General features: G+C 47.6%; 1 protein-coding gene across 1 annotated transcript; it reads left to right on the forward strand.

The window, feature by feature from the left end:
• The first annotated feature begins 11,436 nt into the window (after positions 1-11,436).
• Positions 11,437-15,427, forward strand: Smpd1 (sphingomyelin phosphodiesterase 1). The gene is made up of 6 exons (XM_048359828.1): positions 11,437-11,890; positions 12,365-13,137; positions 13,679-13,850; positions 14,072-14,148; positions 14,353-14,498; positions 14,649-15,427. The coding sequence occupies exons 1-6, from the start codon at positions 11,585-11,587 to the stop codon at positions 15,056-15,058; spliced, it is 1,884 nt and encodes a 627-aa protein (XP_048215785.1). The 5' UTR covers positions 11,437-11,584; the 3' UTR covers positions 15,059-15,427.
• The last annotated feature ends 33 nt before the right edge of the window (positions 15,428-15,460 follow it).

A 15,460-nucleotide genomic window follows, 5' to 3' on the forward strand; every position in this document is an offset into this window, starting at 1 on the left:
TCCCCTCTGAATGCCACCAGAAGTGAAAGAGAGAACATCTAAGGATCAACACTCAGAATGGAAGCATGGACACAGTTGGCAACACCAGTAAAGAGTGACTAGAACCCAGATAGACCATGCCTCTTTCTGAGTCATGGGGGAGGGGGGGTGCTGGGAATGGAGAAAGACAAGAGGCAGATGTCCTTCCAGGCCCCTGAGATAGGGGAGACACTCAGGAAGGCCTAAGGACCCTCTCCGCATTCTCTTGCAGATGGGGAATGTGCCTTTCACAGTGGTCACTCCCTTAGAGTACATCCTCAAAACAATTTCACCCACAGTTCCTTAAAAGGGAAAGGCTGACATTTGTCTGCACTCGTGGGTGTCTAGACTATCAACTATAACACCACATTGCAGTTAGACGGTCAGAAGCAGGTTAAAGGCAGACCTAGAGAGTGTACAGAGGTCATTTTAGTATGTTGGTATGGAACCGAATTCTTTGTTGAGATCATTTAAAAAATAGTCTGCTCTTGGTAACCTCGACTTGTATCTCATTAAATTCAATAAATATTACATATAAGATGTACTTGTACTTAAAAGTAAGGGGTTCTGTTCAGGGTCATTGGCATTTTTCTCATAACTTGTAAACAAATTGAAGTTTTGATTTGTGTCCTGGAATACAACATAAACAGATATGAAGGGGAAAATGGGGGTACCAAGTATAAGGACTAAGGGAAATATAGACCTGGAGGTACATAAAAATACTGGGTCTGAATGCCTGACCTAAGGAGGACAAGTCTTACATTGCAGGACCTGGTAATTAGAAATTCAATCTTCTGACTCCTCTGAGAGGCTTACTATAAATATTCAGCAGGATAAGCAATGTGTATCACCAATTTCATTTAAGGGTTCCTAGAATGTTGGGAAGGGACTTTGGGGACAGTTGTAGGTCTGTCATTCATATGCCCACTCCCTACTAAGTTCAGAGACAAGTAGGAAATCTCATTGTCAGGACTTTAGGATAGCTGGTACAAGGTAGGACGTAGGCAGGTAAGTGCAGATCCTCCTGCCCTCCCACCTATGAGTATTGAATGGCAATCCCATACTTATAGTTTATTCAGAGGGCAGGTAACAGGAAATGACTAGGAGATACCTTGTCTTTCACTTGTCTAGGCTCATAATCCATTCTCTAAATACTGTGGTATCTTTTCTTCATCTTATCTTTTAGATGGGTAACATTGGTTAACATTGGTTAATTGTGTGTGATTTTGATTGCTATTCCATAGGAAAACAATTTAAGAATGCTTTTCTTCCTGAAAGCAGACTTTTGTTTTATTGAAGGAAATGTATTATCTGAGTTCAAAATACACATTAAAACAAAAGAAAGAGGGCTAAAAACATGGCTCAATTGGTAGAGACAATGAGCAAAAGTATCAGATAACAAGTTTGATTGAGTCCGGATCTCGAACCTAATAATAATAATAATGTTTTAAAAAGCAGAAAAAAAGGACAAAAAGAAAACATGAAGTAGAAAAGATATGGGAAGATACTATGAGAATATGTCTTTGGAAGAGAAAGTTAAAAATAAGAAAAATGCTTTGGGATGAAAAAGGAACTTTCTTTTGTTTTGTTTTCTGCCAATCCTGAGCTTTGAACTCAGGGCCTGAGCACTGTCTCTGGCTTCTTTTTGATCCAGGCTAGCACTCTACCACTTGAGCCACAGCGCCACTTCTGGCTTTTTCTATATATGTGGTGCCGAGGAATGGAACCCAGGGCTTCATATACTAGGCCATATTGCCAGCCCTGAGAAAGGATTTTTGAAAAATAAAGATTGTTATAACTGGTTGTTCCAAAATGGAGAAAGGAATTAAGACAAACCCCAGAATGTTTGGGAAAGTAGCAAAAGGATATGAGTATGTCTTGAGATTTGTATAAAGGGTGGAATGTATTTTTTTTATTCTATGTGATTATGTTAGTTGTAGTTTAAAAAAAAGTATCTAGAAGTTTTTATAAGGTCAAGATTAATACACTGATGTAAAATAACACCTTATTCTCTATATCTATCATAATGAGCTTGCCTTAAGGTTATTGTTCTGCTGTTAGTAAAATTTGCAAGAAACTGGCTTAAAGGAAATATTTATCAAAGTAATCGCTTATGTACTATTGATCTTGTCAAGCTTTCGACTTCTTAAAGAACTGAGTCTTATGTAAGGAAATGTAAAGTCTTGGGGGGGAAATCATACTAAGTGAAGTGAGCCAAACCCAAAGAAACATTGGTAATAATTAGTGCCCATCTAGGATAGTCCTAACAGAAGATCACAATCGCTCAACAGCTCTGTTCATATGATCACATAAAATAAGACGATGCGAAGCGAAGTGAATTCCAAGTCATAGAAACAAGCAGTTTATCATTGTTGTTATTTTTAACATACTATGTGAAATCATTTCTTTTTCTTTTGTTTATCTTCCCTATGGATTAGCCTCTGTTGTCTCTGTATTTGATTTAGGTACTCTGGGTATGAAATATATGTTGGTCTGAATCAGAGAAGAGAAAGGGAACATCAAAATGGTGAGACAAAGGGTAAGAGGCAACCCAACTCAACAGCAAAACGTACAAGACAGTATGTAGTTAACCATTGTACAACTGGGGGGTGGGGCGGAGGGGAGTTGGGGAAAAGGGAAAGTGGGAGAAAAATGAGGGAGAAGGTAACAAGTTTGACAAGATATGTACACTACCTTACATTTGTAACTGTGACTCCTCTGTAAGCCCTCGTTTTGACAATATTTTTTTTTTAAAGAAGAACTGAGTCTTAAGTAAGTCAGAGTTATTGTCTGTTTATGTCAAGGTCTTTTAAATGGCTACTCTTTAATTGTGACTGAATGTGTGGAGCTGTAAGGTAAATGGTTGCTGCATCCCTTTTATATATTTGATGTGTTTCTGTTCCCCAAGTATACACAAGCCCTTTAAAACACAAAGCTGAAGAAGACAGATGCCCTCTAAAGCAATGATTCCAGCTCTTTACATAATGTCCATGTGTATTAGGATAATGTACTAATTGTAAAAATACAATACAATAAAATTAAAAGCTTATACCAGGCACCAGTGGCTCATGCCTGTAATCCTAGCTACTCAGGAAGATGAAATCTGAGGATGGAGGATTGAGGTTTGAAGCCAGCCTGGGGCAGGAAAGTCTGAGACTCTTATCTCCAATTAAGCACTGAAAAAGACAAGTTGTGGCGCAAGTGGAAGAGTGCTGTCCTAGGGCAAAAAAAGCTCAAGGATAGCACCCAAGCCCTGAGTTCAAGGCCCAGACCTGCCCCCTACCCTGCCCCAACTCATACATAAAGGATCACTAGTTCTAGCAATGCTGTCAATCTTACTAAGCATCCTAAAATACATGTCTAAGTCATTTAACCAGTTGCTACTTATTTCAAAACTTTTACCTTGGCTATTCTTAGTCTTTTGTCATTGCAGATTTGATCCTCCTTTGAAGCATTTAGTCAGGCCCACAGAAAATGGTTCTCATAAGTAGTTGTCAAACTGAGTTAGCCTTTCAATTTTAGTGGATTGAAGGTAAGCCCTGCTTAGGAACTATTTCTATTGATTTCTCTGTTGCTTAAGCTTAGCCAGATAGTGTCTTGCTGGCACAGATTTCTACCCCATCTATCATCCCCTTACACACAGTGTGGGATCCGATCAACTGAGACAGCACATCACAGTAACAACAACAAAAGACCCAAGACTTAACCAGACAAAGCTTACCCTGGCAGTAAGTGACCATACAGAGATAGTTGTTTAAAAACAAAAGAACAACACTGTTCAGATAAGAGAGGATGTTGTCAGATTCCAAATGGAGTCCCTTGTGCTTCGCCCTTTCAAAAGTAATGAAAACAGAAAGGTGAGGAAGAAGTATCGCATTCACAAGCTTACCTGATGCTGGGGCTTGTCTACCTTCCAACTAGAAAGGAACTTCCACTCTTCCCTTTCACTTGCTCACTATTTCTATCGCACAAAAATAACACCTATGTAATAGATTATCTAAAGAATAAGAGCAAGTACTGGGTGAGTTGGTGTCGTGATCTCTGGGACCCCTCTCCCCACTTCTCCAGGGGAGATGCCTGAATTCCAAACTATGAAAGAGCACTCGGCTTTGTCCCCTGCCCGCAGAAGGCAAAACGTGCTCTTATGGAATGCGCTTAGCCGAGGAGAGAGTTGCCGGTACCCCCCTCGCCCCCCACCCAGTCCCCCTCACATGTGGAACGGCCGCTGAGAGAGGCATGGGGAGACGAATCCACGGTCCATGAGTCTCACAGGATTTAATTGGGGGGGGGGGGTTATATAACTGTAAATGGCAGGAAAGGAGGGGGACTGGCCAAAGGGCCAGTCATAGGCTAAAGACCGTGTCCATCACCGTGATGTCTATGGGCGGGGACTACAGCCCCCCAAGGGCAGGGCCTCTGCCATTAGACACGTGGCCAAGCCGGGAGGCCAATCCAGAAGGCGGGGGGACCGCTTGCTTCTCTTCTGGTTGAGGCCGGAAGGTGGGAGGGGCTCCCTCCCACACTGCCCCAGGGCTGGTTGAAGGCCAGCATGAGCCCCCAACAAGCTGGCTCCACAATTTGCTCTCCTCCCTAGGCAATAGCTTTCTTAGGTGGTTTCTGTTTGATCCCTCTCTGAAGCATTTATAGTCAGACCCACAGAGAATGGTTCTCACAAATACTTAATTGTGCCAGGTACGGGTGGCTCATGCCTGTAATCCTAACTACTCAGGAGGCTGAGATCTGAGGATCGTGGTTCAAAGCCAACCTGGGCAGGAAAGTCCACAAGACTCTTAGCTCCAATTAACCACCAGAAAGCCCGAAGTGGTGCTGTGGCTCAAGTGGTAGAACATTAGCCTTGAGCTAAAGAGCTCAGGGACAGCTCCCAGGCCCAGAGTTCAAGCCTGACAACCAACAAATTAATTAATTAATTAATCAATATTTAAGTTGCCAAACTGAGTCAGCCTTTCAAATCTAGTGGATGGAATGTAAACCTTTGTGTGGTTTCTCTTTGGACCTACTGATTGCCTTCCTACTCCTGCTATCAATCGGACTACATATTATAAAAGTTCTTGTTCATTTTGCTTCTTCACCTAGAACCTATCAAACTTCAGCTAGTCACGGAAATGGTACATCAAATGAGCCTGCAGTCCTCAGCAGAAGATCCAACGGGCTGCGTCCCCATTCATACACCTAAATCCGTAGGAAGTACTTAGAGTACTCATCACCCTGTATCCCCAATAGCAGTTGGGTTACCTCTTGGGGGATGGGGGATAGGAGTTTGTAGGTGATGGGCATCTACTTTGTCCTCATGACTCCACATAACTCCCATGGCCCACTGACCACCCGCCACTGGGGGCCCCTTCTGGTTCTCAGGAAAGCATTACCCCTGACCTCATCTGAAAGTGCAGAGCTGTTGGCATCTGAAGGCCCCTGCCATGAATCCCCAAGAGGACAGGACAAAGGCATTCCAAAGAAGGATCTCACCCTTGAATGTGTAAAAACCTAACACCCCCACTCCTCTTTGTTTCTACACCCCTACCCTGTCGTTTGGGGTCCCGCTGCAGCCATGATGAAAGCCTGTTCTGGTCTGCTGAGATCTCAACCCTCTTTCTCGCCTTCCACTGCTTCATCTTTCCTAACACTCATGACTCAGTTTCCTAACAGTAAGAAAGCAGACAGTCAGGGAATTAAGGACATATACAACTTGCAGGCAAAAGGTTAAATTTAACAGATCATTCACCAGATTAATGAAATGGGGACAAGTGAGTAAAAGGGAACATGGAAGTAGAACAACTTGTTGAGCCAGGACAGTGATGTAGAAAGGTTATATTGAGCAAGGACGGATGAACAAGGAAGTAAGGATGTGGCACTGAGTCTTTGGTGCCATGACCCAATATGCAAAGAAAAGAAAAGGAAACTTACCAACCCAAAGCTTCACCATGTGGGAGTTCTAGCTATGGATCTATATTTTTTTAATTATATGTATGAGAGAAAGAGAAAGAGCACGCACACTGGGGCTTGAATTTAGGGCTTTGAGCTCTCCCTTAGTTTTTATTTTGTTTTGTTTTGCCAATCCAGAGGCTTGAACTCTCAGCCTGGGAGCTGTCCCTGAGCTTATTTTGCTGAAGGCTAGCACTCTACCACTTGAGCCACAGTGCCACTTCCAAGTTTTTCTGAGCAGTTTGTTGGAGGTAAGAGTTTCACAGATTTTCCTGCCCAGGCTAGCTTTGAACCATGATCCTCAGATTTCAACCTTCTGAACAGCTAGGATTACAGGCATGAGCCACTGGCACCCAGCTTTTATTTTTTTTAATCTCTCTCTTTCAATAAGATTTTCTGCTTACAGCTCACTTGTCTAGGACCTTCATTCTCTCACTATTTGGTATCAAAGTCAGCAGAGATAATAAAGGTAAATTAAGAAGGAAAGATGGTCCTGAAATCAACTGCCCTGAACTGGGATTCTTTCCACCATCTTTCTTCTACAATTCCACGTGAAGAGAGTTACATTAGTATGCTGGAGGAGCTGCTTTCTGGAACTGACTGGATTCTGGGGTCCTGGCATGGGGATGGTTAAAGCACAGTGAGCAGAAATCATAACCCATTTTGAAATTTGTACCTATTACTAACAAAATAAATAGCTTCACTGCTAGGATAGAAAGAATAATCAACTCATGACAAATAATCCAGTTTTGTCCTAGAGGCACAGTGCCCATCTACCACTTTGACATTGTTGAAATGTTTGACACCTGTGTTGAAACTGTTAGCCTTGAGAACATGATTTTAAGGCAAGATAGAGGTGGAGATTGCAGACCTGGGAATTAAAATTAATAAATATAATTAATAAATGGCCAGAGGTAGGCAGTAGAAGTAAAAACCAAAATCAAGCCAGGTACAGTGCTCATACCTGTAATCCTAGCTACTCAGGAGGCTGAGATCTGAGGATCATGGTTCAGGGCCAGCCAGGGGAAGAAAAGTCTCCGTGAGATTCCTATCTCCAATAAACTACTCAGAAAAGCCAGAAGTGGTACTGTGGCTCAAGTGGTAGAGAGCTAATCCTGAGCACAAAGAGGCTCAAAGACAGTGCTCAGGCCAAGTGGAAGCCCCAGGACCAGCACACACACACACACACACACACACACACACACACACACACACACACACAGAAAATCTAGCTTGGCCATCCCACCACTTCCTTGTAGATATTAACAAGAATAAGAGACATAAGCTGGCTGTTCATGCCTGTAATCTTAGCTACTCAAGAGGCTGAGATCTGAACGATCCACTTTCAAAGCCAGCGTAGGTAGCAAAGTCCCCCTGAAAAAAACAACAAAAAGTGATTGAACCATGGCTAAAGTGGAGAGTACCAGGCAAGCAAGCACACAGCTGAGCAAACACCAAACCTGAACTCAAACTCCAGCACAACCAAAAAAGGAAGGAAAGAAGAAGGAAGAGAGGAAGGAAGGGAAAGAGGGAGAGAGGAAGGAAGGAAAGAAGGGAGGGAGGGAGGGAGGGAGGGAGGAGGGAGGGAGGAAGGAAGGAAGGAAGGAAGGAAGGAAGGAAGGAAGGAAGGAAGGAAGGAAGGAAGGAAGGAAGGAAGGAAGGAAAGAAGGAAGGAAGGGAACGTAACAAGGCTATCTGAATCTGCTTTTGCCTTTGAGATATTAAAAAGCGGCCAGGTACCAGTGGCTCACACCTGTAATCCTCACTACTCAGTGAAATGGGGAATTCTTAGAGCCACCACTCAGACAAAATATATAGCCAATGGAAAGTTCTTATTAGCCAGCCAGCGACCACACTCAAGTGTTGGGTACCCAAGTGTGATAGCCCATCTTCCAACCAAGTCAGGTTAATATACCCCACACCGGGTGTTTGGAAATTCCCTTTTTTCTTAATCTACAGCTGCAAGCAAGCAAGCAGGAAATAATATGATCAAATCTGGGTGCACAGTGTTCATCTCCCGGAACCAAGCCATTTCCTCAAACTAGGTTCTTTCTGAAGCTTATCAATTCCAAGTTAACAGGAACTAAATTCACTGTTTCCTGGAGCTTATTAATCCCAGGGCAAGCAGGAACTAACAGGGAGGAAGAAGCAAAGTGTACATGACTAAGGGGATGGGGCAATAGGGATGGTGTTGGGAGGAAGCCGAGCATACATGACAGGATGGTGCTTAATCATAAAATGGAGGCATTCTGTTCAGTGCGCTATCACATCAGGAGGCTGAGATCTAATGATTGTGGTTTAAAGCCAGTCCAAACAAGAATGTCCAGGGGACTCTTATCTCCAATTAACCACCAGAAAACTGGAAGTAGCACTATGACTCAAAGTGGTAGAGTGCTAACCATGAACAAAAAAAACTCAGGGATGGCTGGGAATGTGGCTTCGTGGTAGAGTACTTGCCTAGGATGCATGAAGCCCTGGGCTCAATTCCTCAGCACCACATATACAGAAAAGCTGGAAGTGGTGCTGTGGCTCAAGTGGTAGAGAGCAAGCAAAATAAGCTCAGGGACAGTGCTCAGGCCCTGAGTTCAAACCCCAGGAGCGGAAAAAAAAAAAAGAAAGAAAGAAGTAAAGGGGGAAAAAAAGCTACAAAGCTCCCCCCCACCCTCAGTCCTGGGGCTTGAACGCAGGGCCTGAGCACTGTCCCTGGCTTCTTTTTGCTCAAGGCTAGCACTCTACCACTAGAGTCACTACTTGAGCCACAGCACCACTTCCAGCTTTTCTGTATATGTAGTGCTGAGGAATTGAGCCCAGGGCTTCATGCATCCTAGGCAAACACTCTACCACTAAGCCACACTCCCAGTCCTACGAAGCTTTCTGTAGGCACAGGAAGTGTGAAAGGCATGTCTGGCAAGAAGTCCTGGAGGTTACTTGTTGGCCCTGGATTTTGGTATGTTTTTGAGTAGGCTTCACCCAGGCAGAACTAAGGTCTGAGGATTAGATGTTGCTAGAGGATATGATCATACCCTACTCATGATCTTGACCTACTCAGCTCAGAAAATATGAAGGCAATAGAAACTGCCATTTTTAGTCTTTCAATTCCATTTCTAAATTGGGGAGCAGAAGGGAAAATGTGTCCCCTTTTTTAATATTGATCCCTATTGTATCCTGTCATACTAAAATAAATCATTGCTAAAACTCACACCTTATGAGAGCTCTTCATAATGCTTTTCATGCATAGGTCTCCAGGATCCATGATTTTATAAGGAAAATGAGAAGCTGAGGGAATTCCCTCATCCCTCATCCAATGACAGGCCCAGTGGCCCAAGTGGTAGACTTTGGTGAACATTGTGATTGTTGCCACTGTGTCTACATTCAGAAATAATAAACTTTCCCTCAGCTGTGCACAGTGGTCTCAACAGAAAATTCCCTTCTATCAGTGCTCTACAAGGGTTTCCCTAAATAAAAGTAGCTCTCACTGGGAATGTGGCTTAGTGAGCAGTAGAGTGCTTGCCTAGTGTTCATGAAGCTCTGGGTTCTATTCCTCAGTACCACATACACAGAAAAGGCACTGTGGCACTGTGGCACAAGTGATAGATGACTAGCCTTGAGCAAAAGAATCAAAGACTGTGCCTAGGCTCAGAGTTCAAGCCCCAGTACTCACCATAAACAAACAAACTAAAGTGGCTCTCTCATTTCAGAACTACCCAGAAGGGTCATTCCAGCTTCAGAATTCTCATAGGGGCCATGAGGCCTCCATGAGAAATCACATCAATGATGTGATTCTTTGATCCTTCTACCCAATTCTGTTTCTATCCAAGCTCATTAACTGCCAAAGTATAAAGGACATTATTTGGAATTGAAAAAGTTTGTTATTCAGGAAACACGCATTCAGATTGCTGTGGATCAGTATTCAAAAAAAAAAGACAGGAAAAGAGGAAGATTATATGGGCTGTTCTAGGTTGAGAAGAAACAAGGACTAGATTAGATAGTAGACAGATAGATTTGACAGATAAAAGATAAAGAAAAGAATGTGCCCACAGAATGGGAATGTCCATCAAATAGGAGTTCCATGACCTCTTGACTGTATCTTGAGCTTTTGGGGACACTGTAATGTTCAGGTTGTTCTGGTCTTCTAGAAACTTGCAGTCCAGTCACAGTGATGACCATAAATAGCAGCTGGAATCATCTCCAAGTCCTCGGGTATAATGGTGGTTGAAGGTGCTGAACTGATTTCAGGCACGGTTGAGTCAGACATGGAGATGATGTTCCCGCTTACTGAGTGGGTCAGGTCAAGCAGGCATTCAAGTTGAGCTAAAGCCTCAGGGACAGAGTCAGGAGTTGTAGATTGCTGACCCAGATGCCGGGGGTGGTGTGTGCCATCCTTTCCTAATGCTAGGTGTCTCTCCTTTTATGGGCTTCCGGTGGCAGAGCTGCATAAATCACTGAGTCTGATGTTCCCTAGAAGTTCATGGACCTCTGTTTGTCTCATGATATAAAATTTGGCTGTTGTTGGTTTTTTAAATTTTAATTTGGTAAGATAATACATGGTCATATCTTTTTGTTGTAGTGTGTGCCAGTCCCAGGCTTGAACTCAGGGCCTAGACTCTGTCCCAGAGCTTTTGGTGCCCTACCCCTTGAGCCACATTTCCACTCCCTACTTCTTAGTGTTTAAATGGAGACAAGAGTTTCATACATTTTTTCATGCCCAGGCTGGCTTTGAACCATGATCCTCAAATCTCCGCCTCCTGAGGAGGTAGGATTACAGGCGTGAGCCACCAGCGCCTGGCTAGGTAGTCATACTTAATCAGTACGAATTATCGGACTATCCAGATGCTGGGTGTGTTCATTTGCGTATAGAGGATGTAAAGTCATTCTGTTTACCATGGAATGGGAATACCGCAGGTCAAAACAATTGCCTTGCAAATGGAGTAGAGCTGTTTCACACAGCAGTAACCCAGAGCAGGCCCAGCCCGTTCTCTTCGGGATAAGACAAAAATAAAAAGATCCAAAGGTGCAGTTGCCAGGGGCAGAGCGAGGGAAGCCGAGGGGTGGGGCCCGGGCGGCTGGGGCCGCCCACTCCGGGCGGGCGAGGATGGCCTCTCGCCCGGCTTTCCCCACGCTCCCTCTCCGGGCGCGCCTGGCAAGCTATTCCGGGGATCTGAACGCAGACTTGGACCCGGGCCACCACCAGATCCCGGCCCGACAGCACCAGCGTGGCTACTGGCTGGGCCTCCGGCGACTGCGGCAGCCGGGCGGCGCCCCGGGTCTCCGCAGAGGGAATCCGCCCACACCCACACCCAGGGAAAGCGGCGCTTGGGGGCGGGGCCTGCGCGGAGGCGGGGCCTGCGCGGAGGCGGGGCCTGCGCGGAGGCGGGGCCTGGGCGGGGCTGGACACACCCTCTCCCCCTCGATGACAGGACTCCCCCACTCCGCACGCCGCCCAGATCAGCTGCCGGGGACCAGAGGAACAGGAAGGGGCGGAGCTGCTCCCTGGCTGGCTGCTGAGCAGTCAGCCGTTCACAGCGAAGGGTAACTGGGTGTCCCCGGCGCCACCGCGGGCCCTGCGGGCCAGCCAGGGCCTCTGCGGGTGGGGTCTGGAGAGCCAGTCCTGCCAAGAAGTCAGGCAATGTCCCGCCACGGACTGTCACATGGCCAGGGTCACCCCGGGTCCAACTGGGATCAAGGACCCGAGAGGTCCTCAAGGGCCCCTCGTCTGGGACTCTTGTGGCTGGGACTCGGCCTGGCATTTACACTGGTTCTGTCTGACTCTATGGTTCTCTGGGCCCCTGCCAGAGCTCTCCCTCTTCCTGCACAAGACCATCCTGCCAGGTTCAATGGCCTAGGATCTAATCTCAAGCCTGCCTTTGGATGGCAGAACCTCTCCTGCCCAGTCTGCAAAAGCCTATTCACCGTCATCAACTTTGGGCTGAAGGTAAGCACTAAATGGGGAGCTGTGGTAGAGAAGCCTGGGGGAGGAGGGGGAGCTTGAGGAGCAGAGACGGAGGTGGCCTGAGGTCCAAATACATCCTCGATGAGTCCCCAAAGGTGTGGGTGGTGTCTACACATCTTTACTAAGTTTGATTTCCCCGTGGGGTTTCCCTTGCCTAGATGCCACCACCACCCCACTGTCAGCTTTACCAAGTAAGGAAACAAAGTAGACAATGCCTGCGAAAGTGGGTCAAACATAAGCCTTAAGTGTCCCCTGGGTCCCTGAGCTAAAGAGGAAGTCATGGTTTGGTGCTGCCTGAAAAACAGGGTGATGAATAGGAGGCACTGAGGTCTATATCATAGTGGCACTGATTCCATTCCAGCCCCCTGTTTATACATGGGGGCCCATAGGGTCATGACTAAGGTTGGCCTGGTTCCTTTGCTCTCTGAACTTCTCACTGGTACCTTCCACCAACAGCAAGAGTCCAATGTAGTCCGGCTGGGCTCTGTGGTCACAAAGCTGTGCAAGATACTGAACATAGCACCACCCAATATATGCCAGTCAACCGTCCACCTCTTTGAGGACGACATGGTAGACGTGTGGACACGCTCTGTTCTAAGCCCATCTGAGGCCTGTGGCCTGCTCCTAGGCTCCTCCTGTGGGCACTGGGACATCTTCTCATCTTGGAACATCTCCTTGCCAGCTGTACCAAAGCCACCCCCCAAGCCACCAGCCCCACCAGCCCCAGGTGCACCTGTCAGCCGTGTCCTCTTCCTCACGGATCTGCACTGGGATCATGACTACCTGGAAGGCACAGACCCTAACTGCCCAGATCCACTGTGCTGCCGTAAGGGCTCTGGCCTGCCACCCGCCTCTCAGCCAGGTGCTGGGTACTGGGGCGAGTACAGCAAGTGTGACCTGCCCCTGAGGACCTTGGAAAGCCTACTGAGTGGGCTAGGCCCTGCCGGTCCTTTTGATATGGTGTACTGGACTGGAGATATCCCTGCCCATGATGTCTGGCAACAGTCTCGTCAGGACCAGCTGCGGGCCTTGAACACCATCACAGATCTTGTGAAGAAGTTTTTGGGACCAGTACCAGTGTACCCTGCTGTGGGCAACCACGAGAGCACACCTGTCAATGGCTTCCCTCCCCCCTTCATAGAGGGCAACCAGTCCTCCCGCTGGCTCTATGATGCCATGGCCAAGGCATGGGAGCCCTGGCTCCCTGCAGAAGCGCTCCACACCCTCAGGTACTTACGGTCCACCGCAACCTAGGGAGGGAGGTGGACGAGTGAGAGGAGGGAACTTGGGCCATTTTCTCTGGCTCCTCCTGCGTGTGTCCTAGGCATTCTCCAAGTGCCCTTTCTATCCCGACTCCACCTTTCTTTTCTCCCTTGTCTCCAGCCACCCTCTTGCTAATAGCCAACCACATAACCAGTCTCCACGCCCTAGGCGGTTGTTGCTTATGTTGGCCCACTCTACAAGGATTTTCCCCTCCTCTTTAGCCACTATATCCTAACTTACTCAAATCCAAGTCATCTTCCCCTCAGAATGGCCTGTACTTCCTTCCTGAGCTCACTTGTGTCTCCCCCCCAAACTCCTGGAGCCCTCAAGCGCTAAGCCATTCCTTGATCAATACTGACCCTATAATTCTATTGCTTGGCCTTCAGCTAGAATGAGCTCCTGCAGGGAAGGTCTGCGGTCGCGCATACCTCTGTCTAGCACAGGGTCAGGCAGGCACAACCAGGATTTCCAGTAAGTGTAGAACCCTCTTGTTTACTTTCGTTTCAGGATCGGGGGGTTCTATGCCCTTTCTCCACGCCCTGGCCTCCGCCTCATCTCTCTCAATATGAATTTTTGTTCCCGGGAGAATTTCTGGCTCTTGATCAACTCTACAGACCCTGCTGGACAGCTCCAGTGGCTAGTGGGGGAGCTTCAGGCTGCTGAGAACCGAGGAGACAAAGTGAGGGGCAGGGGTGGGCCAACTGGTGGAGGTGCTGAAGGCTGGGGGAGAAGCAGGCTCTGCCAAGCTGGAGCACCTGGAAGCAGAGAAGCTTGATGTCCTGGTGTCCCTAATAAATTATTTCGGGGGGGGGGGTCACTCTAAAAGAGCCCTCATCCACTCCCCCTCTCTCTAGGTAGGGGCCTCTGGATCCCAATAACCACCTTTAACTCTCCCCTTAGGTACATATAATCGGTCACATTCCCCCAGGGCACTGCCTGAAGAGCTGGAGCTGGAATTATTACCATATTATAGCCAGGTTAGCAGGGAGGAGGAGGCCTGGGAGGTGGTGGGGGTGGGAGTAGAGTCTGGGGGTTGAAATTTCCTTGAACATCTCAGCCACTGCCTTGTGTGGTAGGGAGCCCACCTACTGGAGTAAGTTGGGAGAAAGAGCATGCTGACACCCCCAGATCTCTTCCTTCCCCTCCCTACAATCTTCTGAGTGCAACTGTCTTCTGGACAGGTATGAGAACACCGTGGCTGGTCAGTTCTTTGGCCACAATCATGTGGATGAGTTTGAGGTCTTCTATGATGAGGAGACTCTGAGCCGGCCGCTGGCTGTAGCCTTCCTGGCACCCAGTGCTACCACCTACATTGGTCTTAATCCTGGTGAGTGGGGTGAAAAGGAGCGTCCTGTACCCTGGGCCTGGTGGAAAAGAAGGGGGTGAGAGCCCAAGCCCACAGGGCAGACCCGATGTCTGGCGCTAGCTAGTGTTGCCTTTGTTCCCTTCCCCTCCAGTCAACCTTCCTTTCTCCTAGGTTACCGAGTCTATCAAATTGATGGGAACTACTCCGGAAGTTCTCACGCAGTCCTGGACCACGAGACCTACATCCTGAACCTGACTCAGGCAAATGCACCAGGAGCCACACCACGCTGGCAGCTCCTCTACAGAGCTCGAGAAACCTACGGGCTGCCCAGCGCGCTGCCTGCTGCCTGGCATGACCTGGTCTACCGAATGCGGGACGATGACCAACTCTTCCAGACCTTCTGGTTTCTTTACCACAAGGGCCACCCGCCCGCAGAGCACTGCGGTGCTCCCTGCCGCCTGGCTACTCTGTGTGCCCAGCTCTCGGGTCGGGCTGACAGTCCTGCTCTGTGCCGCCACCTGGTGCCGAAGGAGAGCCTCCCAGATGTCCACGGCTCGTGGCGACGGCCCCTGTTCTGCTAGGGCCATAGGGATCAGTCAGGAAAGTCCATCTCTTGGGAAAGGAACAAAGGTCTAAGTGCTGCTCTGAGTCAACTTGGCAGGAACACCGCATGGAAGAGCTCATCCTAAGGCCCCAAAAATGCTGGGGAACAGGACTTTCTTTCCTGGAGCCGGTTTGGCTGGATTTGGGAGAGGGTTTGGCTGGTCTACCTGTGCCCAGCACCAAGACTCTCCTGGGATTCTGTCCTCTCAAAGCTGTGGAGGCCTAAATACCCACGGGGCAGCTAGACAGAAGCTGTCCTGTTGCTGCCCAGGCGAAACCCTGCACTGCTGCTACTTGATCCACTGAAGCTGATAAAATAAAGAAGGACTCAGTACTGTGTATCTCTACGCCTGTCTCAAGTTCTTTCCCAGCAGGATGGG

The sequence above is a fragment of the Perognathus longimembris genome, chromosome 13 (assembly GCF_023159225.1).
Source record: "Perognathus longimembris pacificus isolate PPM17 chromosome 13, ASM2315922v1, whole genome shotgun sequence".
NCBI lineage: Eukaryota > Metazoa > Chordata > Mammalia > Rodentia > Heteromyidae > Perognathus > Perognathus longimembris.

Bases quoted from the DNA above. Each gene is read 5' to 3' on its own strand.
- Smpd1 (XM_048359828.1), top strand. From the start codon at position 11,585: ATGTCCCGCCACGGACTGTCACATGGCCAGGGTCACCCCGGGTCCAAC. The intron at 13,851-14,071 runs GTGAGGGGCAGG...CTCTCCCCTTAG, and splicing joins CTGAGAACCGAGGAGACAAA to GTACATATAATCGGTCACAT. The intron at 14,149-14,352 runs GTTAGCAGGGAG...TCTTCTGGACAG, and splicing joins TATTACCATATTATAGCCAG to GTATGAGAACACCGTGGCTG.